Source organism: Rhinatrema bivittatum, chromosome 12, assembly GCF_901001135.1.
Source record: "Rhinatrema bivittatum chromosome 12, aRhiBiv1.1, whole genome shotgun sequence".
Classification (NCBI taxonomy): domain Eukaryota; kingdom Metazoa; phylum Chordata; class Amphibia; order Gymnophiona; family Rhinatrematidae; genus Rhinatrema; species Rhinatrema bivittatum.
Window position 1 is genome coordinate 57,470,537 of NC_042626.1, and position 25,913 is coordinate 57,496,449.

The 25,913-nt window shown below is 45.1% G+C and overlaps 1 protein-coding gene across 3 annotated transcripts in view; it reads left to right on the forward strand.

The window, feature by feature from the left end:
- The window catches only part of MEIOC (meiosis specific with coiled-coil domain), a 300,156-nt gene that overhangs the window by 219,906 nt on the left and 54,337 nt on the right, over positions 1 to 25,913 (forward strand). For 2 of the 3 annotated variants that reach the window (XM_029573470.1, XM_029573471.1), the window contains one exon: positions 23,260 to 23,440. The exons of the other annotated variant lie outside the window; for it this stretch is intronic. In XM_029573470.1, coding sequence (XP_029429330.1) covers positions 23,260 to 23,440 — 181 coding nt within the window. The remainder of the gene's footprint in view (positions 1 to 23,259; positions 23,441 to 25,913) is intronic. 3 annotated transcript variants of the gene reach the window in all.

Consider the following 25,913-nt stretch of genomic DNA (forward strand, 5'->3'; position numbering starts at 1 on the left):
CTTGTGGCGATTTGTTCTACGTGTCGAATTTCTGAACTACAGGCCTTGTTTTGTTGGGAACCGTTCCTTCGGATGACTGTAGGGGCGACACAGAAGCATACTATTCCTTCTTTCCTAAAGTGATGTCAAATTTTCACTTGAATCAGTCCATTTCATTACTGTCCTTAGATGAGGAAAGAGATGCGGAGGAATAAGAACATAAGAAATTGCCGTGCTGGGTCAGACCAAGGGTCCATCAAGCCCAGCATCCTGTTTCCAACAGAGGTCAAACCAGGCCACAAGACCCTGGCAAGTACTCAAACACCAAGAAGATCCCATGCTACTGTTGCTAGTAATAGCAGAGGCCATGCCCTATGTTAACTTTATTAATAGCAGTTAATGGACTTCTCCAAGAACTTATCCAAACCTTTTTTGAACCCATCTATACTAACTGCACTAACCACATCCTCTGGCAACAAATTCCAGAGCTTTATTGTGCGTTGAGTGAAAAAGAATTTTCTCCGATTAGTCTTAAATGGGCTACTTGCTAACTTCACGGAATGCCCCCTAGTCCTTTTATTATCCAAAAGTGTAAATAACCGATTCACATCTACTTGTTCAAGACCTCTCATGATTTTAAAGACCTCTATCATATCCCTCCTCAGCCGTCGCTTCTCCAAGCTGAACAGTCCTAACCTCTTTAGCCTTTCCTCATAGGGGAGTTGTTCCATCCCCTTTATCATTTTGGTTGCCCATCTCTGTACCTTCTCCGTCGCAACTATATCTTTTTTGAGATGCAGCGACCAGACTTGTACACAGTATTCAAGGTGTGGGCTCCCGATGGAGCGATATAGAGGCATTATGACATTTTCCGTTTTATTAACCATTCCCTTCCTAATAATTCCTAACATTCTGTTTGCTTTTTTGACTGCTGCAGCACACTGAGCCGACGATTTCAATATATTATCCACTATGATGGCTAGATCTTTTTCCTGGGTGGTAGCTCCTAAAATGGAACCTAACATTGTGTAACTACAGCAAGGGTTATTTTTCTCTATATGCAACACCTTGCACTTGTCCACATTAAATTTCATCTGCCATTTAGATGCCCAGTCTCGTAAGGTGGTCCTGTAATGTATCACAATCCGCTTGTGATTTAACTATTCTGAATAATTTTGTATCATCCGCAGATTTGATAACCTCACTCATCATATTCCTTTCCAGATCATTTATAAATATATTGAAAAGCATAGGTCCAAGTACAGATCCCTGAGGCACTCCACTGTTTACCCTTTTCAGCTGGGAAAATTGACAATTTAATCCTACTCTATTTCCTGTCTTTTAACCAGTTTGAAATCCACGAAAGGACATTGCCTCCTATCCTGTGTCTTTTAGATGTCAAGAGACATGTCATGAGATATCTGGAGGTTTATAAACCTTTCCGAAAGATAGATCGCCTGTTTGTCCTTCATGGTGGAGGAAAACAGAGTGAACCAGCTTCACAGGCTACAATAGCTTGCTGGATTAAGGAAATGGTCACAGCCATGTATGTGGTGGCTGAAAAGCCATTGCCCACTCAGGTTAGGGCTCATTCCACTAGGGCTCAGGTAGTATCATGGGCGGAGGTTAGATTGTTGTCTCCTGTGATTTGCTGAGCTGCAACATGATCCTCCTTACTCACCTTTTCCAGGTATTATCTGAAATGTGCAGGCCTGGGAGGACGCAGCCTTTGCACATGCGGTTGTTCTAGTTTCAGACCGTGCACACTGGCATTCTGCCCAGGGGGGTCTGACCTGGGGGCTACACTCACTGAGGTCTACACTGGGTGCTACCTGAGGGGCTTACCACCTGCGTGCACACAGGATTACCTCTGTGACTTACCTAATATAAACCCACACAATTACTGGGATTATATCTGGTGGCTTGAACCCAGGAGCTTATTCCCTACAGAAAGTCACACACGTACTGAATCAAAGTTTGTCATGGTTCCAGGTACGTAAGAAAGTAAGTTTATTTGAGCAATAGGAGGATAAAACAAACAAAATAGATAACTATCTGTATATCTATCTATATATATTATATGAAAGCTTACATGTTTCCAAAGGATCAGCCTGCGCTATCATGTCCAGGAGCCACTTTCCCCTCTCTCTCTCTCTCTCTCCTTATACATTACAAATGCTTGTGAAAGCAGTGATGTTCCCTCCCTCTGATTTCTCATCAAGTCTCAGGTGCAGCTGTATGGCCTTCACTTTCTCAGGCTTTAGTATAAGTTAATAACAACTGCTTTCTCATCATAGACCTGGTGGAATAATTAAAACAGACTCTTGCCTGTTCATAAACATTTCACAGTGCAAGACAGTAAATAGGAGTTCACTCAGAGGTTGGCCTGTGGCCTTCAAACTAGTCTGTGACTGGGTGAAAACTCTGAATCCATACGGCCTACCTCTCTATATATTCTCAGCAAAAGTCACAAAAAATGACTCCAACAGCGGTTTTGACAGGCCCACAGGCAGCCTCCCACCCTGTTCGGGAGTGGCTTGGGTACATCCCACTGTTTCATCTGTCTGGACGCTAAGCAATAAGAAATTCCTACTTACCTGATAATTTCCTTTTCTTTAGGACAGTCCTTGGCTGCCAAATGATTGGACTATGGTCCTCCTGCATGGTTAAGAGTTTCTAGGGATTACTGGTAAGTGTTAATCCAGTCCCTAGACTAGTGTTAATACATGTTTGTCTGAGCTCATTGTTTCTTGTTTGAGTACAGAATTGGTTGTCTGTTTTTAATCAAGTTTTTTGCTAGCCTGTCCACAGTTGTTTTTGAAGAGAATAGTGGCAGACTAATGTCACTGCAAGAGTATATGTACTGTGACATCAGTTTGCTTTGTCTCCATCTCCTGATAGAGGTGCATAACGCACTGATTCTGGATTCATCTGTCTGTCCTAAAGAAAAGGAATTTATCAGGTAGGTAGTAGTTTCTCATTTCTGTATGAAACTCCAGGGGGGGACAACTCAAAAATATTTATTCACGGAGAGGATAGTGGATACTTAGAATGCCCTCTCAGAAGAGGTGGTAAAGACGGGAACAGTTAATGAATTCATAAGGGCTTGGAACAATCACTGCGGATCCCTAAAGGCTTAAAGAAATGGATGGAATAACATTTCTGCATGGAGTTAACCTGCACAGAGTGGCAGTTATCACCCTTAACAGAACACATGGAAATAACCTGCACGAATCGGCGATTACTACCGTAAACAAATTGCTGGGCAGACTAGATGGACCATTTGGTCTTTATCTACCATCATTACTATATTACTGTGCTCCATTGCTTACCTTCTTTTCCTTCTCCACCTAGCCAATTCAGATTTGAAGGCAAACTCTGTTAGAGTATACTTGAATGCTGTTTCAGCTTACCATCAACATTCAGGATGTCTGCCAGTATGTCAAGAATGATTGGTAGTGAAATTTATCAAAGATCTAAATATTTTAAGACCTCCAATAAAGTACCTTTGCTCAATAGGACTTAAACATAGTGCTTGGGCAGTTAATGAAACCCCCCATTCGAACCCATGGCTACAGCACAGATGAAATGAGCTTCAAGCATTAGGAGATTATTCACCAAAGATCTTCAAGAATAAGGTGATTCTAAGAACTCATCCAAAATTCTTGTCTAAAGTAATATCACAATTTCATTTGAATCATGCCATAGGTGCTTCTGACATTTTCCCCTAAACCACATTCAGCACCAGCAGAGCAGTCTCCATATATGGTGCATTGGATTGCAGAAGGACTTTCCTCTTCTATCTTGAAAAGACAGTCTTGTAGAAAATCATCACAACTATTTCTTTTATGATATCACCAAAAGAGGCTTGCCAGTCAAGAAACAGATATCTAAATGACTGCCTCTCTGCATATTTCACTCTTACAGAGTTGCTAAACTCCATTTCTCATAGTCTGTAAAGCCCCATTAGAGCAATTGCAACCTCTATGGCACACTTTAATTCATTTTCTATCGTAGATATCTGTAAGGCAATCTGTAAGGCAATCTATACATACCTTTACCAAGCATTACTGTGTGGATTAGGAATCACACACAAACAGTAACTTTGGCCAAGCTTTTTTAAAAAATATTTTCAACTATGTTCAGCTTCCCACTTTTTTCAATAATAGATTGCAAGACCAAAGAAAAAAACATAATTTTCTTGCAACACTGTTTGGAAGTCCCCATTTGTATGGCTGTACTCTTCCTGCTTGTCCACAGAGAAAGGAAAGTTGCTTACCTGTAACAGTGTTCTGCTGTCCAAGGAGAACACACCAAGCCATGCAGTCCCTCCCTCCTCCCTAATCAGTTGAAGTGAGCTAGGAAATGGACTGAGGGAGAATGTGTGATGGCAGCACAGGAACTCCCATACATGTTCAGGTCATTTTGCTTTGAGCTGGGAGAGCAAGACCCAACTGTGCACCATTGGATGACATCATTCATTTATATTGCTGTTTGTTCTGCTCTCCACAGAGAACACCTGTTACATGTAAGCATCTTCACTTTCTCCAGTTGAAAAACTGTCTTTTCCTGAACATACCCAGATCAGTCCAGACCAGTGGGTTATGCATATCTACCAGCAGATGGAGTCAGAGAACAAAAACTTGGGGCACTGCTACATAACAGAGAGTGCCACCTTCAGTCCCTTAGTATTTCTGACTTCAGCAGATGGTAGAGGTGCAATCCCGCAGTCTTAGTTAGTTTAAAAAAAAAAAAAAAAAAAAAAAAGCTAGTTAGTGGTTAGTGACTTCCTGAGATGTTAGGCACCTTCATGGGCGATCCCTCAGTGGAAGCCGGGTGACCAGAGGGTTGAACACTCCTGCCTGAGCTTTGCCCGCAACGGTCCAGTGGCTTCGATATCCAGGGGCTCCTGGTTCCCTCTACTACTGAAGAAGCTCCCTTTCCTCTGGTCCCCCTCAGACTCCTAGGATAGCTGAGTAAATTTAAAAAAAAAAAAAAAAAGGAAAGCAAGAACTTCTCATGGTAAGAGGAGTCTGACCTGGGGATACACTGGGCCATTTTTTTCTGGCACTTCAGTTGGAGGGGGGGGAGTTGGATCCCCGCAGATCTCGTTAACGTCCTTGAGCTCCGGGTAGCTCGGCAGGGGTGGGGAGGTCTTTGCACACGAGGTAGGCCGCATTTTCCTACACGAGGCTCTCGCCGGTGGGCTGTAATGAGCAGGCTTTCACGCCTGAAGGGAATCATTTTATTTTTGGCTTTGACCGCCACGCGGAGGGTTCTCGACCAGAAATTTCCCCTTTTGCAGACAACCGCGTGGCTGTGTGGGACGGCTCATGGCGCCCCAGTAAAAATGCTGACATGCCGCGTGTGTGGTGCGGCAACACAGGCCCTGGATTTGGTTTCCCTCTGTGTGGCCTGTACTTCAGGGCAGGAGGGAACATCTTCAGGGGAGAGGCCTGGCAGGCAAGTGCTTTGTTCCTTAGAGCCGATGCTCCCCTCAGCAGGGGAGGGGGGCCTGCAGCGGATGTCACGGGAGGAGGACTCCCCTCCCATTCTATCCCCTGTAGAGCAGGTTTGCTCCTTTGGTGATGACTCTGTGCTACTGGACCCCCCAGCTGAGGGGGGTGAGGACTCGGGGGAGTTCTGCCTGGAGTTTGTGCTGCTGCTGCACCAGGCTTTCCTGGCTAGGAAACAGGTGATACTGAAGAGAGCAGCACGGCCAGACGTTCTGTTGGAGCCTCCACCTAAGCGGGTGTCCACGGGGCCCTTGGACCTTAAGCAACCTTCAGGGGTCCGGCAGGGGACCCGAGTCAAGGATAGGTTGCCTTCCCCGCTCAGAGATACCACTGTCTCTGGGGTGGATCAGGATCCGGGGCTCACACATGACATGGGCGATGGGACCCAGGACGACCCGGACCTGGATGAGATGCCATTTTCTGAGGGTGATGATCCTAGCGTGAAGTGCTTGTTTAAGCATGAGGAGCTCCGGCCTCTCATCCCCAAAGTCTTAGAGGTCCTGGGGATCAAAATGTCGCAAGAAGAGTCCGATAGCAAAGGGGTTAACCCGGTCCTGGATGGGATTTGGGGACCGACTACTTCCTTCCCGTTGCCAAAGAAGGTCCGCAAGCTGTGATCCAGGAGTGGGACTCGCCAGATGCGGCCTTGAAAGTGGGTAGAGCAATGGCGAAGATTTACCCCCATCGCAAGATGTTTTGGATTTTTTCAAGTAGATAAGCAGCTGAATTAGCCATGCTGTCTGGGTACGTCCTCCATGCCACTAGGTGGCGGAGCTCTCTAAGTCTCTCAGTCTTACAGCTAGGTGCTCCTTCCTGTATCCTGACAGGATTACCTCAGGCTCCTCAATCACTTTTTTTCCGCGAGACCGTTAGGCACGCGGAGCTCTTTCTCCAGAGAAAATTCCTATCTGTGAGGTCATCGACCGCTAAGCGCCAGCCTGAAATCTGCTCTGAAAGCGGGGGATGTGTCGGTGGCATTGCTGCCGCATGCTTCACAGATGCGGGAGTTGATATCTGCGCCGGCTTCGAATCGAAGCCTCGATGCATCGGCGCAGGGAAGTGCTATGTTACCGGCGCAAACGCCTTTACTCGACGCATTTGACACTATATTTTATTTATTTTATTTATTTTTAATTTTTATATACCGAAGTTCTTGTGAGAATTACAAATCACTCCGGTTTACATAAAACGATGAACTGCCCAACCGCGAAGGGGGCTTTACATGGAACCATAGAACAAATGGAACAATATAACCGGATGTCAATTTAACATAGAAATAAATAAATATAATATAAAATATAATATATACAATTAAACTATTTAACATAGAAATAGTGACATGTTAAAGCTATAATATAAATACAATAAAAATATGGTGAACTTTTGGACTAAAAGATTGATAGAACAGTTGCAGAGTCCTGATAGTAGGACTTGGTGAGGTGTCCATAATTTGGGGATACCTAATATTTAGGAAGTCCTCCCGTCTAAGTAGCATTGAGAGTCTGGGAAGGCTTGTTGGAAAAGCCAGGTCTTCAGTCTTTTTTTGAACTCTTGATGACTGGGTTCTAGTCTTAGATCTGGGGGGAGCGCGTTCCACTGGTGGGGGCCTGCTGAAGATAGTGCTCGTTTGCTCAGTGCTGATTTTACTTGTGGGACATGCAGTGTTCCTTTGTATGCGCTTCTAATTGGTCTGGAAGATGTATGCGGTTGAAGTTGAGAGCTTAGCATGATAGGAGCCAGTTTGTATGTTGCTTTGTGGACGATTGTGAGTATCTTATAGAGTATCCTGTGTTTGATGGGAAGCCAATGTAAGTTACGAAGGATAGGGGTGATATGGTCTTTTCTGTTAGAACTTGTGAGGATTCTGGCAGCAGAATTCTGTACCATCTGTAATGGTTTGATTGTGTTGGTGGGTAGACCTAGCAGAAGGGAGTTGCAATAGTCGAGCTTAGATAGTATGATGGATTGCAATACTAGCCTGAAGTCGGAGAAGTAAAGGAGTGGTTTAAGTTTTTTGAGGACTTGCAGTTTGTAAAAGCAGTCCTTTGTGGTAGTGTTTACGAACTTTTTTAGGTTTAGTTGGTTGTCTAGCCAGGCTCCTAGGTCTCTGACGTCAGGTGAGAACTTGCTATTTGAGCTTGGTGGAGAGATGCTAGTTGAAATTGTACGGGGGTCCTGGGAGACAATGAGCATTTCGGTTTTATTGGCATTCAATACTAAGTTGAGGCTTGAGAGTATGTTTTTAATAGGCTGTAGGCATTCGTTCCAGTATGTGATGGTTTTTTGAAGGGATTCTGTAATCGGGAGAAGGATTTGTATGTCGTCTGCATAGAGGTAATGGGTAAGCTTGAGGTTTGAGAGTAGGTGGCAGAGAGGGAGGAGGTAGATATTGAAGAGGGTGGGTGAAAGTGAGGATCCTTGCGGGACTCCTTGATCTGAAGGGACTGGATGCGATTCTTTGTTGTTTATTCTGACTTTGTAGAATCTGTTGCTTAAGAAGGACTGAAACCATCTTAGAGCTGTGCCTTTGATCCCTAAATTGGCTAGTTGGTCTATAAGAATAGTGTGTTTTACCGTATCGACGCATTCAGCACAGAAACTCCCTAAGAAGTATCACTCAGGTCACAAAAGACGCAGAGAGGCTTCACCAACACTGGAGATGAGTTCTCGGCAACCTACATCTCCACTTCCTATTTCGGACGAGTCCCCGCTATCACCTGGGGCACTGTCTCATATTTCCATTGACGCCAAGGGTGCTGACTATTCTCCTTCACCACAAGAGGATCTACTTCCACCCATCCTTCCACCTGTCGTAAGACCCCCACTAGATCAGTCTACATCAGGGCTGGCAAATCAAGCTATTTCTCAGATTACTACTCTTCTGACTCAATTTCTACAGTCAATAGAGAAATCTAATGTACCACCACAACTGCTTCCTTCCATACCACAAGCAGATCCGGTACAACCGGTAAAGGTACCTCCAGCGCCACGGGACGTCTCAACCACTCCCATGTCTCACTTGGAGGATTCTTCTTCCAATTCATCAACTGGTTACCCATCTGACCAAGATAAAATACCTCCGGAGCCTTCTTCACCTCCAGAGGACCTTACCTATTCTCAGTTTATAGAAAAGGTTGGTCAGTTGTTTAACATACAGACCCAGAGGATTCCGGATCCTCGTAAGGAGATGTTAGGTATCCTAAAGATTTTGGATATGCCAGCTGAGCCGGTGGCCCTCCCACAACACATGGCTTTGACAGCTTTAATGGAGAAATCTTGGGATACTCCCTTGACAGTTCCTCCAACATCTCGCAAGATTGACCTAAAATACAGAATGAAAGATTCTCCTTTCTATACTGCTGTTCAACTTCCACACCTGTCAGTGGTAGTTGAGTCGGCGATGCAAAAGGCTCGTAAATCTAGAATCCATTCCAACACGCCACCGACTAAAGATAAGATTTTAGATGACTTCGCAAAGAAGTCATATTCCTCTGCGATTCTTAATGCCCGCATTCAAAATCATCAGTTTTACATAACACTATCTCTTCGAGAATCTGCAGGCATTGCAACCACATCTTCAGCAATCCTCTGCAGACACTTCCTTACCTCCTCAATACTATAATCTTGAGGAAGGCTTGCGTCATCTACTGAGATCCATCTACAAAGGCTTTGATGTTGCATCTAAGACTTTAGCAAATGCCTTGGCAGCCAGACGCTTTGCATGGTTACGGTCTAGTGCCATAAGGGACGATGTCCACGACAAGTTGGCAAATTTACCATGTCATCCAGAAAATTTGTTTGGAGATCAGTTCACTGATACTGTAACAAAACTCAAAGAGCAGAAAACGGCAGTTCTTAACATCGCCGCAACATCCAACTACTTCACGACGCCAATATTCGGCCTCAACTCTCTATTGTAGGTCGTCCTATAAGACCTTTAAGCCTTACACCTACTATAAGACTCAGTACAATCAGCCAGCAAGGCAACAGGCTTTGCAACAGCAGCCTCCTTGCCAGCGTACTAGAAATCCTAGACAACCACGGCAGCAATCTGATCCTCAGCCCGCAAAGACAGTCGGGTTTTTAAGGATTATAAAGCCACCGTCGCCGCCTGTCGGAGGAAGGTTGTCCAACTTTCTTCCAGCCTGGAATCACGTTACGTCTGATCAATGGGTCTTAGCAATAATACAGCAGGGCTATATCCTCAGTTTCTCATCCCTCCCAACCCTCCCACACTGGGTTCCTCAGAAATCATTCGTAACTCACAAAGAACATATCCTTCACGAAATTAAAGTCCTCCTGCAGAACCACTGCATCCAGGAGCTACCTTTCCAGGGATGTCATCAAGGATTTTATTCCCAATATTTCCTAATTCCCAAGAAATCAGGAGGTTTACGTCCAATTCTGGACCTCAGTTCCCTCAATAAACACCTCCACAAGGAAAAGTTCAAAATGACTTCTTTCAGGTCCATTCTTCCATTTCTTCAACCCGGGGATTTGATGTGCTCACTGGACTTGAAAGATGCTTATGCTCACATACCAGTGCACCCCAGTTCCTGGTGTTACCTTTGTTTCCAGGTGGACAACCATAATTTCCAGTACAAGGTTCTTCCATTTGGCCTGGCTTCGGCCCCCAGGGTTTTCACCAAATGCATGGCAGTGGCGGTGACGCACCTTAGTCGACAGGGGGTGCAAATATTCCCCTATCTGGATGATTGGCTCCTAGTAGCATCCAATCCAGTGCTACTACGGACAAATCTTCTTCGGACCGTTTCTTGCCTAGACAATCTAGGACTTCTGATCAATTACGAGAAGTCAAAAATGGAACCCACTCAAACTCTACAATTCATAGGAGCCTGTATCGATACGATCCAAGACAAGGCATGAATCCTATACCTGCTTTCACCCAAGTTATGTTATCCAGGTTTTTTTCTACCTTGTTCAATGTAAGACATGACTTTGTCACTGTTGTTTTTTGCTGGTTGTAATGTAAACCGAAGTGATAATTAATCCTGTTAATTGAACCTCGGTATATAAAAGTTATAAATAAATAAATAAGGCTTTCCTACCTCACCCGAGAGCATTAGCTCTCTCCACACTATCTACAACTCTACTTCACGGTGCAACAGTACCAGCTCGACAAGTCACTGTTCTAGGACACATGGCAGCTATTTACGTGGTTCTGCATACACGTCTTCATATGCACCGCCTACAATGGGGTCTAAAACTCCAGTGAACTCAATATCTACAACCATTGTCCACACCCGTTACCTTAACCAACAGCATGAAGCAGGACCTACAGTGGTGGTTGCTTCCACTAACGCTTTCAATGGGTTCCCCACTGTGACCCCTTCGCCATCAGGTGATATTCACCACAGATGCATCTCCCAGAGGATGGGGAGCTCATCTGGAAACATTCCAAACACAAGGTCAATGGACCTCGAACGTGCACTACATATCAACCTTCTGGAGCTCAAAGCGGTGGAGAACGCCCTTCAAGAATTCCCTACAAGGGAAGATAATCATGGTGCACACAGACAACCAAGTGACCATGTTCTATATAAACAAAGGAGGGTCTGGTTCATGGAACCTCTGCAAGGAGACAGTTTGAATACTGGAGTGGGCTCACCAAAGATCCATCTCACTACAGGCGACTTATCTGCCAGGGATCTACAATTCCAGATGGGACAAGCCCAGCAGAATTTTTCGTCCACACGAATGGGAGCTGAATCCAGAGGAAGCTCAAGACATTTTTGCAACGTGGGGGTCTCCCTGCAGTCAATCTGTTTGCAACTGAGAGCAACAGGAAGCTAGAGAAATTTTGCTCAGTTTACCCGAGCCCTCTCAGACTAGCTCCAGACGCTTTTCTCATTGATTGGTCACACGACCTACTCTATGCATTCCCTCCGATACCACTCATCTCTCGCACAATCCAGAGATGCATCGAGGTACCAAGCGGATCTGATCCTAATTGCGCCAGCATGGCCACGACAACCATGGTACAGTTACCTGCTGCGACTATCGTTCCACAACCCAATTCCCCTGGGCGACAGTCCACACCTTCTCACCCAAGACAAGGGAACGCTACTACATCCTCTTCACTCTTCCCTACACCTCATGGCATGGAGATTGAAAGGCTCGCTTACCAGCGCTTAAGCATTTCACCTACCTTTCAAGACATATTGTTATCCTCCAGGAAACTGTCAACCAGACTTGATTAACAAAGAAAGTGGTCGCGCTACACTTCCTGGTGTACATCATTGGGTATTGACCCATTAACTTGCCCGCCTGAACGGCTTCTCTCATATCACCACCTGCTTTATAGCAGGGGCCTTACTACCTCCTCGCTACGAGTACATTTAAGCACTATAGCCGCTTATCTCACACCTCTAGATGGAGAACCTATTTCATGTCATACCTTAGTATCCAGATTTATGAAAGGAGTATTACACCTCTGTCCACCTGTACCGTAAACCACCGGTACTGAGGGACGTTAATACTGTTCTCGAACAGCTGATACTTTCGCCCTTTTTGAATCTTTGCACACTTGTCACCTTCGCTACCTCTCATGGAAGGTATTTTTCCTGGTTGCTTTAACTTCCGCAAGGAGAGTTAGTGAGTTACAAGCTATGGTTCACTACCCTCCTTATCTGCAATTTCACCATGACAGTGTCCCTGCCCACTCACCCTAAATGTCTGCCAAAGGTGATCTTCAGTTTCCACATTAACCAGACCATCACCTTACTCACATTCCATCCAAGACCTCATGCTAATCCTAATGATAAAAAGTTACACACCTTGGATTGCAAACGTGCACTAGCGTACTACATAAAACGCAAGCTTTCACCCTTGCCCTTCACAACTATTTCATTCAATCCAAATGGACAGGGGCGTCCAGTGACAAAAAAAGAACTTTATCCGCATGGATATCCAACTGTATCCAGTTTTGTTATGAACAAAGATCGCTATCTCTGAGAACCTTAAGAACATAAGAAAATGCCATACTGGGTCAGACCAAGGGTCCATCAAGCCCAGCATCCTGTTTCCAACAGTGGCCAATCCAGGCCATAAGAACCTGGCAAGTACCCAAAAACTAAGTCTATTCCATGTTACCATTGCTAATGGCAGTGGCTATTCTCTAAGTGAACTTAATAGCTGGTAATGGACTTATTTATTTATTTATTTATTTATTTAGCATTTTTCTATACCGACTTTCCAATAACAAAATTATTGATCAATTCGGTTTACATTTTAAACAATAACAACAATGACAAGTAAATGTCTTACAATGAACAGGTCGAATTAACTTGGATTAAGATATATGGGGGTAATAACATAATTAACATGAGCGGTGCCTAATATAGGCTAGAGGCTGGGTTTTAATGATAGACTGCCAAAGATAATAGTCTGCCAAAGATAATAGACTGCCAAAGATCATGTGATTTCTAGAGAAGATCTATATAGTTCTCTAGCGTGTTACCACTGAGGGGATATTGGCAGGGATATTTCGCAGGTTGATGTTATGGGAAAGCTTGGTTGAATAACCAAGTCTTGAGTCTTTTTTTAAATGTAGTGGAGCATTGCAGTGATCTGAGCTCTGATGGGAGAGAGTTCCAGAGTTTAGGCCCAGCTGTGGAGAAAGCTCTTTTACTTAATGCTGTCTTCATCGGTGGAATTTGAAGGTTGTTTTTGTAGGCTTGTCTCACTGGTCTGGAAGATGTGTGGAGTTGGAGAGGGAATGTGAGCTCAAGTGGTGCCAGGTTGTGTATTGCCTTGTGGGTTAGTGAGAGCACTTTGAATAGTATTCTGAATTTGACGGGAAGCCAGTGTAGGCTTTTTAAGATGGGTGAGATGTGGTCTCTTTTGTTGGACTTGGTTAAGATCCTCGCTGCAGCGTTCTGCAGCATCTGTAGCGGTTTTATGGCGTTGGCAGGGAGACCCAGTAGAAGTGAGTTGCAGTAATCTATTTTCGTGAGAATGATTGCTTGTAGCACTAATCGGAAGTCTTTGAAATGTAGGAGTGGTCTCAGTCTTTTTAAGACTTGTAATTTGAAGAATCCATCCTTTACGATGTTATTTATGAGTGATCTATAATTCATTTGGTTATCAAGTATAACTCCTAGATTTCTGACTTGTGGGGTTATTGTTAGTTGAGTTGACATGATGGTACTTGGAAGTGTGTAGGTTCCGTTTTGGGAAATGAGGAGGTATTCTGTTTTGTTTTGATTAAGGATCAAGTTGAGGTTAGTGAGTAAGTTGTTGATGGCTTGTTGGCAAGAGTTCCAGAAGTCCAGTGTTTTTTGGAGAGATTCAGTAATTGGAATCAGTATCTGAACATCGTCTGCATATAAGTAGTGGACGAGATTCAGGTTGATGAGGAGCTGGCAGAGTGGCAGAAGGTAAATATTGAATAAGGTTGGAGAGAGTGATGATCCTTGTGGGACTCCTAAGTTGCAGGTGACTGGTTGAGATTCTTCCTTGTTGATCTTGACCTTATACTGTCTGTTCTGTAGGAACGATTTGAACCAGTTGAGGGCCTCATCTCTGATGCCAATTTCTGCCAGGCGATCTATTAATGTGTTGTGATTGACCGTGTCAAAAGCTGCTGTTAGATCTAGGAGGATGAGAAGACACGGTTGTCTGTTTTCAAGTTTAAGTAATATAGAGTCCGTTAATGAGATTAGGAGGGTTTCGGTGCTTCGAGATTGGCGGAAACCGAACTGCGATGGGGAAAGAATTTTGTGGTCGTTTAGGTATTCTGTTAGTTGTTTGTTTGCAACTCGTTCCAAGATTTTTGCGATGAATGGTAGATTAGCTATTGGGCGAAAATTGGCTGGGTTTTCAGGAGAAAGATTAGGTTTTTTTATGAGTGGTTTTATGATTGCCATTTTTAGTGGGTCAGGTACAATCCCGTGAGAGAAGGAGCAATTTATGATTTGTGCGATGGGCTTGGATATGATTTTAGCACAAGAGATGAGGAGATTGGTGGGTATGGTATCCTGAGGGTGCGAAGAAGGTTTGAGCTTTTTTAGGATATTTTCGATCTCTAAGGATGAGGTCGGTTCGAACTCCTTAAGGCTAGCCTTTTGTGATGAGACTGAAGCTCGAGGTATTACTGGCGTAGTGTAATTATTATTGTTATTATTAATGGAATGAGTTAGTAGATTTGGTATCTTGTTTTTGAAGTAGGTTGCCAGTTCTTCTGCTTTGCTTGCTGCTTTATCATCTGGTATGGATGTTGGTAGGGGTTTAGTGAGGGATGAGACCAGAGAAAAAAGCGCTCTAGGGTCGAAAATGAAGTGGTGGATTTTTTGTGAGTAAAAGTCTCTTTTTGCTTGGAGGATGGATATTCTGTAATGGTGCATCATGGTTTGAATGCTGTGATGTTGGTGTATGTTGGGTTTTTCCGCCAGTGTTGTTCTTTTTTTCTGAGATCCTGTTTTAAGGATTTTAGTTTTGGTGTGTACCAAGGTTTTCTGTTGTCCTTGTTTGCTTGAGGAGCTTTGGTAATAGTTGGGCATGTAGTATCGGCCACTTTTTTGGTAATGTTGTTCCAGGACAAAATGGCTGAGTCCGCGTTAGTAAGATCCAGTTGGTTAAGTTCATCCGATAGGCTGTTGCTGAGAATTTCCTGGCTGCACATTTTTTTGAATTGGATTGTGTTATTCTGCTTTTCTGGGAGTGTAGGTAGGTTTATCTTTAGTGTTGTGTTGATCATCTTATGGTCCGACCAGGGAACTGGAAGGCATGTAGGGTGAGAGGAAAGAGTAAGTTCCTGGTTAATGAAAATGAGGTCCAACGTATAACCAGCTTTGTGGGTGGGTTCCTTAATTATTTGTTTGAAACCCATGCAGTTTAGTGTGCTTAGGAGAGTTTCACAGCTGTGAGAATGGGGAGATACATCCACATGGAGGTTGAAGTCCCCCAATAGTATCGCTGGTGTGTCGGCGTTGATGTGTTTTACTATATTTTCGATCAAAGGTGATGGATCGGTTTCGAGGTATCCTGGGGTGGCGTATGTAAGCCCGATTTGAAGGTGAGAGGATTTAAATACGGCAAATTCTAGAGAATGTGAAGATATTGAAGTTTGTAGTGATATTCCTAGTGTTTTTTTTGCTGCCAGAAGAAGACCTCCTCCTCGTTTTTTGAGTCTGGGGATTGAGAATATGTTGTACGAGTGAGTAGGGAGTTGGTTGATTGTAGCGATGTCTTCTGGTTTTAACCAGGTTTCAGTGATTGCAAATATGTCTGTGTTTGCTTCCAGCAGATAGTCATGAAGCAGGTGAGTTTTCTTAGTCAAAGACTGTGCGTTCAGCAGTGATAAGGTGAAAAGTGACAGTCCCAGTAGTTGGTTTAAAGGTGAGATGACAATAGGGATGAGTCTTTTTTGTAAAGAGTGTGGTAAGGCTTGTTTTTTTGCTGATGGTCTCTTGAAGTTGTGGATGATGGGGATGGATGAGATCGCCATGATTGGTTTCGTAACTGAGCGCTGGATGGTTGCTAGTTGAGTGAGCGCTGGATGGTTGCTAGTTGAGTGAGCGCTGGGTGTTGCTAGTTGAGTGAGCGCTGGATGTTGCTAGTTGAGTGAGTGCTGGATGTTGCTAGTTGAGTGAGCGCTGGGTGTTGCTAGTTGAGTGAGCGCTGGATGGTTGCTAGTTGAGTGATCGCTGGGTGTTGCTAGTTGAGTGAGCGCTGGATGTTGCTAGTTGAGTGAGCGCTGGATGGTAAAGTGCAGACTGGGCACTGGGTGAGATCTGGATGGCTGCTTACTAAATGAGCGCTGCCATGGCTCACCGAGATGAGTCGGAGTAAGAAAGAGTTACTGGAATTCTTTGGATAGATTTGGTTTAGGAGCCTCACAATGCAGGCACAGGTGCTGCTGTTCTAAGGCGTGTTAGAGATATTAGTCTTTTGCCTGGGAGAAATAGAGGCTGACTGCTATAGGGATAGGCCCTGGGGCACTCCAAGGGGCTACACTAAGGGGCACACAAAGGGGCAAGCCCCTTTGTCGCGCTCCTTCGGCGCGCGGCGCTGGGCTGGATAATGATTTAAAACCCCTCAAGGGCTGGCTCCTATTGGAGGAGCTGTATCAGTGGGCGGGACTTTTATTCGCTCACCTCGGGGTCTCGCGAGAGGCTTGTCCCTGGTCCACCTCCCCTGGCCCCGATGGGCCTACGCCGATCGCGCGGGGAGGGCCGACCCGGATCGAGGGGGCAGTGCAGGGCGGCGGCGCCGGAGAGAAAGGATCGCCTGCAGTCGTTTTCGGCCCTTTAAAGGGCTCTGGGGAGGCGTCGGGGCTTCCGGGGAGGGCTTAGCTGTGCCCTTCCAAATGCGGCTGCTTTTTTGTTTTTTTGAATTCGCCGCGTTTTTGCAGCTGTTATTTCCTCACCTCGGGGCCTCGCGAGAGGCTTGTCCCTGGTCCACCTCCCCTGGTCCCGATGGGCCTACGCCGATCGCGTGGGGAGGGCCGACCCGGATCGAGGGGGCAGTGCAGGGTGGTGGCGCCGGAGAGAAAGGATCGCCTGCAGTCGTTTTCGGCCCTTTAAAGGGCTCTGGGGAGGCGTCGGGGCTTCCGGGGAGGGCTTCTCCTCCAAGAACTTATCCAATCCTTTTTTAAACACAGCTATACTAACTGCACTAACCACATCCTCTGGCAACAAATTCCAGAGTTTAATTGTGCGTTGAGTGAAGAAGAACTTTCTCCGATTAGTTTTAAATGTGCCCCATGCTAACTTCATGGAGTGCCCCCTAGTCTTTCTACTATCCGAAAGAGTAAATAACCGATTCACATCTACCCGTTCTAGACCTCTCATGATTTTAAACATCTCTATCATATCCCCCCTCAGCCGTCTCTTCTCCAAGCTGAAAAGTCCTAACCTCTTTAGTCTTTCCTCAAGTACGTGCCATGGCAGCCTCGATCGCCTCTTTACATCAAGTACTTTTCATAAACATCTGTAAAGCGGCGACATGGTCCTCGCTTCACACATTCACATCCCACTATTGTTTAGACAAATGGCGAATGATGCCCTAGTGGGGCGGACTATCCTACAGAAGAGCACAGATTCCATATAATTACAGCCTTCAAGGAAACTGTTCGCTATGTTTTATCATATTGAGCAAAAAAAAAAAAAAAAAAAGTAAAATTCCTTACCTGCTCAATACGTCAGCTGGGGACTCCCAGACAGCATGGCTAATTCAGCTGCTTATCTATGTGAAAAGAGCAAGTTTGCTTACCGTAAATGGTGTTTTCCGTAGATAGCAGATGAATTAGCCATGCTGACCCGCCCAACTCCCCGGACATGCTGCCTGAGTACGTCCTCTGTGCCATAAGGTGGCGGAGCTCTCTAAGTCTCTCAAAATCTTACAGTTAGGTGCTCCCTCCTGTATCCTGACAGGATTACCTCAGGCTCCTTAGTCAGTATCAAAGCGTTAGTTAGATATGCTAGAACTGTCCGGGGAGTTGGGCGGGTCAGCATGGCTAATTCATTTGCTATCTACGGAAAACACCGTTTATGGTAAGCAAACTTGCTCTTCTGAAGGTGCCGAAGGTGGACTCGGTGGTGTCTGCTGTGACTAAGAAGACCACCATTCCCGTGACCGGGGCCGCTGCGTTGAAGGACATAAGAACTTTCCATACTGGGTCAGACCAAGGGTCCATCAAGCCCAATATCTTGTTTCCAACAGAGGCCAAACCAGGCCACAAGAACCTGGCAATTACCCAAACACTAAGAAGATCCCATGCTACTGATGCAATTAATAGCAGTGGCTATTCCCTAAGTAAACTTGATTAATAGCCATTAATGGACTTCTCCTCCAAGAACTTACCAAAACCTTTTTTGAACCCAGCTACACTAACTGCACTAACCACATCTTCTGGCAACAAATTCCAGAGCTTTATTGTACGTTGAGTGAAAACGAATTTTCTCTGATTAGTCATAAATGTGCTACTTTCTAACTTCATGGAATGCCCCCTAGTACTTCTATTATTCGACAGTGTAAATAACCGATTCACATCTACTCATTCAAGACCTCTCATGATCTTAAAGACCTCTATCATATCCCCCCTCAGCCGACTCTTCTCCAAGCTGAACAGCCCTAACCACTTCAGCCTTTCCTCATAGGGGAGTTGTTCCATCCCCTTTATCATTTTGGTTGCCTTTATCTGTACCTTCTCCATTGCAACTATATCTGTTTTGAGATGCAGAGAACAGAATTGTACACTGTATTCAAGGTGCAGTCTCACCATGGAGCGATATAGAGGCATTATGACATTTTCCATTTTATTAACCATTCCCTTCCTAATAATTCCCAACATTCTGTTTGCTTTTTTGACTGCTGCAGCACACTGAACTGACTATTTCAATGTGTTATCTACTATGACGCCTAGATATCTTTCTTGGGTGGTAGCACCTAATATGGAACCTAACATTGTGTAACTATAGCATGGGTTATTTTTCCCTATATGCAACACCTTGCACTTATCCACATTAAATTTCATCTGACATTTGGATGCCCAATCTTCCAGTCTTGCAAGGTCCTCCTGTAATGTATCACAATCCACTTGTGATTTAACTACTCTGAAGAATTTTGTATCAACCTCAAATTTGATAACCTTACACGTCGTATTCCTTTTCTGATCATTTATATATATATTGAAAAGCACTGGTCCAAGTACAGATCCCTGAGGCACTCCACTGTTTACCCTTTTCCACTGAGAAAATTGACAATTTAATCCTACTCTCTGTTTCCTGTCTTTTAACCAGTTTGTAATTCATGAAAGGACGTCGCCTCCTATCCCATGACATTCAGGACTGCAAGCTGAAGATTCAGCTTAAGCGAGTCTTCGAGGTCTCCACGTGGCTATTTGTGCCAGCCTCATGCAGAGAAGCCTGCCTTTGGGTCCAGGAGACATCCGCGGCTCAGAGTGCTGGCGGTGGTGGGCCCTTGCAGGCAGGTGTTGCGTATGTCAAAAACACCTTGTATGATTTGGTATGGACCTCAGCACGTAGTATCCGCAGTCACGGCTCGCAGACTCTTCTGGTTGCAGAATTGGTCGGCAGATTTGTCTTCCAAGTCTCAGCTCTGTAACCTCCCCTTTATGGGCAAGCTTATCTTCGGGGAGGACCTGGACCAATTGGTAAAATTGCTTGGGGAGGGATAGGAAACCTTCAAGGAAGGTTTTTTCCACTCAAGCTCGTTTTCAGGACTCTCGCAGATTTCGCACTGGTAGACCTTCAGCTCTTTCGGGGTCCAGGCTGTCCCTGGGGCGCCAGCAGTCCTTTTATGGAGGTCGTCGCCCAGGCAAAGAGTCCATGGGCCAGGGTGCTGGATGTGGAAAACCCTCCCAATGAAGCCAGGGGCACTCATTCCATCATAGAAGTTGTCGGAGGCAGATTGTCGAGCTTTTACGCGGAGTGGGCAAAGATTACCTCAGCGCACTGGATCTTGGAAATGGTCAGGGACGGTTACGCTGTAGAGTTTTTGCGCCCGGTTCGGGGAGGTCTTTGTGGAGTCCTGTGTAGCTTTGCTGGCCAAATGCAAGGCAGTGCAAGGGACCCTACAACGGCTTCTCGACCTCAGGGACATTGTTCCAGTTCCCCTGGCGGATCAGGGCCAGGGACGGTACTCTGTGTACTTTGTGGTTCCCAAGAAAGAGAGCACCTTTTGTCCCATTCTGGATTTGCAGAAGGTGAACTGGTGTCTGAGTCCCCCATTTTCGCGTAGAGACCTTGAGGATGGTGGTAGCTGCTTTGCGCAAAGGGGAGTTTCTCACGTCCTTAGACCTCACCGTGGCAAATCTCCACATCCCGATCCATTAGGATCACCAGCAGTATCTCCGGTTCAAGGTGCTGGGTCAACATTTCCAGTTTCGAGATCTTCCTTTTGGCCTGGTGACGGCTCCACGCACCTTCACCAAGGTCATGGTGGTCGTGGCAGCATTCTTTTGCAAGGCGGGGGTCCTAGTTCACTCATACCTGGACGACTAGTTGATTCGAGTGAAGTCATGGGAGGACTGCGTCAGGTCGGTCCAGAGGGTGATGTTCACCTTGCAGTTGCTCGGCTGGATCAGAAATGTCTAGAAAAGTCACTTGGAGCCCACGCAGTCGCTAGTGTACTTAGGGGTGCTTTTTGACACCTCTTGAGGCAAGGTCTACCTGGCATCGGACCTTGTGAGGTTGCAAGGACAGGACTCTCCTTCAGAACATGAATCCTACAGTCTGGCATCACTTACAAGTTCTGGGATCCATGGCCTCCACCTTGGATTTGGTTTCGTGGGCATTCGCTCACTTGCGGCCATTACAGCGTGCACTGTTGTTGAGGTGGAGCCCTGCTTCAGAGCAATTCCAGTTACCGTTGCCTCTGCTTCCAGACTCAGTTTGTCATGGTGGCTCTTGTGCCGCAACCTGGAGCAGGGGGTGGATTTGGAGCCGCCAAATTGGGTGGATGTTTCCACAGACGCTAATCTCTCAAGTTGGGGAGCGGTGTGTTTAAACAAATCCCACTCAAAGTCTCTGGTCACCAACAGAGAGAGTTCCTGGTCCATCAACCGCCTCGAGACAAGAGCGGTCTGACTTGCCCTGCGAGCATTCCTGCTCCTGGTCGAAGACGAAATGGTTCGAGTATTCTCAGACAACACAACGACGGTGGCATATATTAACTGGCAAGGAGGGACAAGAAGTCTAGAGGTGGCACTGGAAGCATGGCTTCTGTTCGTCTGGGCGGAACACCATCTCAAAGGAATCGCTTTTTGAGGCATGGTGCACTCCTTGGATCCATTATCAACGGATGTTCCCCGGGTGTTGGATTTCCTTCAACAGAGGTTGGCTAAGGGTTTGGCGTTCAATTCCCTTCAGGTCCAGGTAGCAGCCTTAGGTGCCTTACATGGCAAGTTTCACGGTCATTCGCTGGGGGCTCTCCCAGATATTACCCGGTTCCTCAAGGGGGTCAAACATTTATGCCCTTTCGTCCGCCCGTTGTGTCCAGATTGGAATTTAAACCTGGTACTTCGTGTGCTTTGTGGAGCTCCCTTTGAACCTTTACGCAGGGCACATGTAAAAGATTTGACCTTGAAGATGGTATTCCTGGTGGCCATTTGTTCCGCTCGACAGATTTCAGAGTTGCAGGCTTTGCCATGTCGAGATCCTGTTCTTAGGATCCACAATGATAATTTCACTGTGTACAGTTCCTTCCTTCGTCCCCAAGGTAGTGTCTGCCTTTCATGTCAATCAGGCAGTGGTCCCAGGATTCCCCTCAGGAAAGAGATCTTCATCTTTTGGGCGTGCATCGCGTTCTCTTGCACTATTTGGAGGTTACCAATGATTTCCGGTGTTCAGATCATCTGTTTTTTATTCGGTAGACCTAAGAAGGGTGACAAGGCTTCTAAGGCTACAATTTTGCGCTGGATTGTTGCAGCTATCTGGGTACATCCCACTGGTCTGGGACTGATCTGGGGTATGTTCAGGAAAGGAAAATTGGTTCTTACCTGCTAATTTTTGTTCCTGTAATACCACAGATCAGTCCAGAGGCCCACCCCCATTTCAGATTCCAAAAGACTGCCTTGAGATATAATGCTTTGCTGAAGAAAAAAAAACCCAAAACATTTTTTTGTCCTGTTGCAGATGCTCTTGAAGGAGCAGGTTCCGAGGTGGTCTTGTGGTTTTTGTTCTTTCGTTATGGGTGAGTGTTTGGCTGTTGTGTTTTGGGTTCCAACCCCCTTCGCCCCTTAGGTTAGTTCTTGGGCTTGGGTACAGGTCAATACTGAGGGACTGCAGGTGGCACTCTCGGTTATGTAGCAGTGCCCAAAGATTTTGTTCTCTGACTCCATCTGCTGGTAGAGATGCATAACCCACTGGTCTGGACTGATGTGTGGTATTACAGGAACAAAAATTAGCAGGTAAGAACCAATTTTCCTTTATGAATTTAGGGCTATAATGTAGTAGATGGAGTTTGTTTCATATCCACTCCACTCGACAGTGTTCTCTCTGCTTATACCTGGTCCAGGCAAGATCTCTTAAACATGTTTAAAACTGTGAACCATTAATCGACTGAGACGTGTCTTGGAGTACTTGCCAGCATGGTTCTACAGTGAACCAATTAAATTAAACCAATTCAGTGCTGTTTGTACTGAAGGTTCACCCTCTCCAATGTGCAGCTAGTCATTTAGTTATTTTAGTCAACTAGTCTGTATGGTGCAGGTACAGTTGGAACCATAAAAATCCTTTACTGATATTTCTAAGCAATTGAACATATTTTTAAAAAAAATTAGATTTGCTTGGATCTTATATTGACTGCAAGTAAACCTTTTTGGTAACTCACCTAGGCCTTGGAAGCATATTGTCAAGAATTAGTACATTGTATAAATAATTTGTAACAAAAATGTAGCTTCATACCTATGAAATATTCCGTGGCAGGGCATCTCTAGTTTTATTTTCATATACATAAATCCTAGGGAAACATGGAAGGAAAATACATGCTTAGCACCCATGATGAATACAGATACGTGGTTAGAGGATTTATAAATATCTACCTGAACATCTTTCTATTTCAGTAATAAAATTATTCCATGTAAATAAATGATCTTGTTATAAAAGGTAATTTTTTCTTGATATACAGTATGTATTTTATAGCAGTTTTTTAAAAGATTAGTTTACTTATTTCTTACATCACGTTTCAGGTACAAAGAGTTTACACTGCTGTTAAGCAATTTAAATGATTTTATTAAACATTGCTTCATCTAATGGCATTTTCTGTAATGTTGGCATAGGTTGTGACCTTATTGGGCAAAATGGAACGATTCCGTAGTTCTCCTCTTCACGCCAATATTTTGACAGCCCTTGATAGACAATTGGAGGCAATTCATATTGTTCAGGCACGTAGAAAAGATGAAATTGTTAATGCGTCAAATCGGCAGAGACAAGGAGTTCCTCGTTGCCAGGATGACAGAGGTACAACATACCTTTCCATATTACTTGTCCCACTATTTATTGCTGTCACCCTGTAATTGTAATGTTACAATTTTATTTGTTGGTAATTATAGATATGATAAATTAACAGTGGGAAACAAACAACAAAGTGAAACGAAACAAACAAAAAAGGAAAATCTGAAAAAAATAAAACAAGGCAAATCCTGGAAACAGCAGGTGTGGAGTAGAAGCTCTAATATACCATTCAGTAAGCATCTTGGCAGCTGTGCTTCAATAACAGAATATTTCTAGTAGGGGCCACAAGACCAAAGAAGCATTTTAGTGCCAGTTGTGGAAGCTTCCCTGGCTGCCATACACTGGAAGGACACATTAGTGTAATTATTTAAACTGCATACTTTACAGGAAAAATAGTAAAGTGAGGTTGAAAGGTAACTCATTTATATCCTGGTGTACTAAAATAGCACAGGACAAGTCAAGTGATTTTAGTAGAGTGTAAATAATAAGCTTTCCCTGTACATACCCAGATCAGTCCAGACTCCTGGGTTATGCCCCTCCTCTAGCAGATAGAGAAATTCTAAAGGACTCTGACGTATATAGCAGGGCGCCACCTACAGTCCTAAGTATTTCTCTGTCTCTAGCAGATGGAGCAGGAGCAAAACCTACAGTCTGTGATAGTTTAAAAAAAAAAAGTGGGGGGGGGGGAATTAAAACAGAAAGTAAAGGTATTTAGTTTTCTTTTGTAAAAAAAATTTTTCTTCAAAAGGACAGAAGTTAGAAAAGCCTCCCAGGGGTTGTCAGGTCCTGAGGGGACCATCCCCCTAGGTTTTAGAGGCAGCTGCTGCTGTGGGGCGAGGGCCCTACTACCAGTGTTGTGCAGCACTGGGGGTGATACCGGGGAGGCCAGCTCACTCCCCCCAGTTGGACCAGGACCCGGAGGCTATAGGGCAAGTATAATTTTTAAAAAAAAATTAAAATTTTCCATAAACTTATTTTTTGATTTACCAGGACTCTCCCTTCCCTCGCAGTCGACTCGGGACTCTTCATTTCTTTTTTCGTCGTCGTTTTCATTCATTTTTTTGCGGTGTAAAATTTGAATTTTTTTCTTCTGAGGTAAAAGAATGCCGCAGTGTTGACGGGCTTGTGGAGCCGCGCACGCACGCTTGTCGAGGGACGGCCTTTGCTCTAATTGTGTGTCTGGGGGAGAGGTAGCCTCCACAACTCCTAAGAGGGTTGTTTTAAGGGTCCAGACAGTCTCCAGGGTTTTTCAGGGTTTGCAGTCTCCCTCTGTAGTCCCGTTCCCACTGAGGCGGAATGGGCGCCATTTTGAATTCCCTCGAGTCTGCAAATTAGGCAGTCCTGTCAGAGGTGGGGGAGGGGATTCTCCCGCCATCTTTATCCCCTCAAACAATGGTCCCTGAGGGGGACAACTCAGGAGGGATGGGCACAACAGGCAGCACAGATTTCCCCGATGGGGTTACAGATGCTTCTTCCTCTGACTCTTTTTCTTCAGATTTTGTACTGCTCCTCCACAGGGCTTTTAAGGCACAGAGAGCAGGGAAAAAGAGAGCGCTGGATAAATCTTTGCCATTGGATTCTCTGGCCGTGCCTAAGAAAAGGACTAAGTCTCAGGTTGGACTTGAACCCTCTAAGTCTAAGCGTCCTTTGAGGTTACTGCCTCCTCAGCCTGATTCTACTACCTCATCTGATTCTGATAGCCCGGATGGTATGGATGAGCCTTCGCAGCCTCCGATGGGGGCTGATGGGGGATCCAGACCAGTTACATGGGGTTCCCCAGGGTTCTCATTTGTGGAAGGGGATGACCCGAAAGTTGTCCGTCTCTTTAGGAAGCGTCTCATTCCCGCTATTTTAGGGGAGTTGGTTATTGAGGCTCCCCATGAAGAATCTCGGCTGGGATCTTCAGACCCAGTATTGTTGGGTCTCCGTGAGCCACCTTCCTCTTTTCCTTTTCATTTCTCAGCCACGGATTTGATTTTTAGAGAATGGGATACTCCAGATTTGGGTCTCAAAGTTGCAACGGCTATGGATAAGCTATACCCTTTACCAGAGGAAGCTTTAGAGCTGCTTCGTACTCCCAAGATGGATGCAGCAGTGTCGGCCGTAACAAAAAAGACCACCATCCCTGTTACAGGTGCAACTGCTCTGAAGGATTTGCAAGACAGAAAGCTAGAGCTTCAATTAAAGATTTTTGAAGTTTCGGCACTGGGTATCAGAGCTGCTATGTGTAGCAATTTTTCCTTGAGAGCGGGTCTTTGTTGGCTACAACAACTGCAGGCCAATGAATCGCTGTCTGAGGTGGAAGTCCTTCAGGCGGGCCGGCTTGAAGCGATCATTGCTTATTGTGCGGATGCCTTTTATGACTTACTCCGCACATCTGCTAGAACCATGATATCGGCTGTTTCTGCCCGTTGTCTTTTGTGGCTACAAAACTGGTCGGCAGATGTTTCTTCTAAGTCCTGGCTGGGATCTCTTCCCT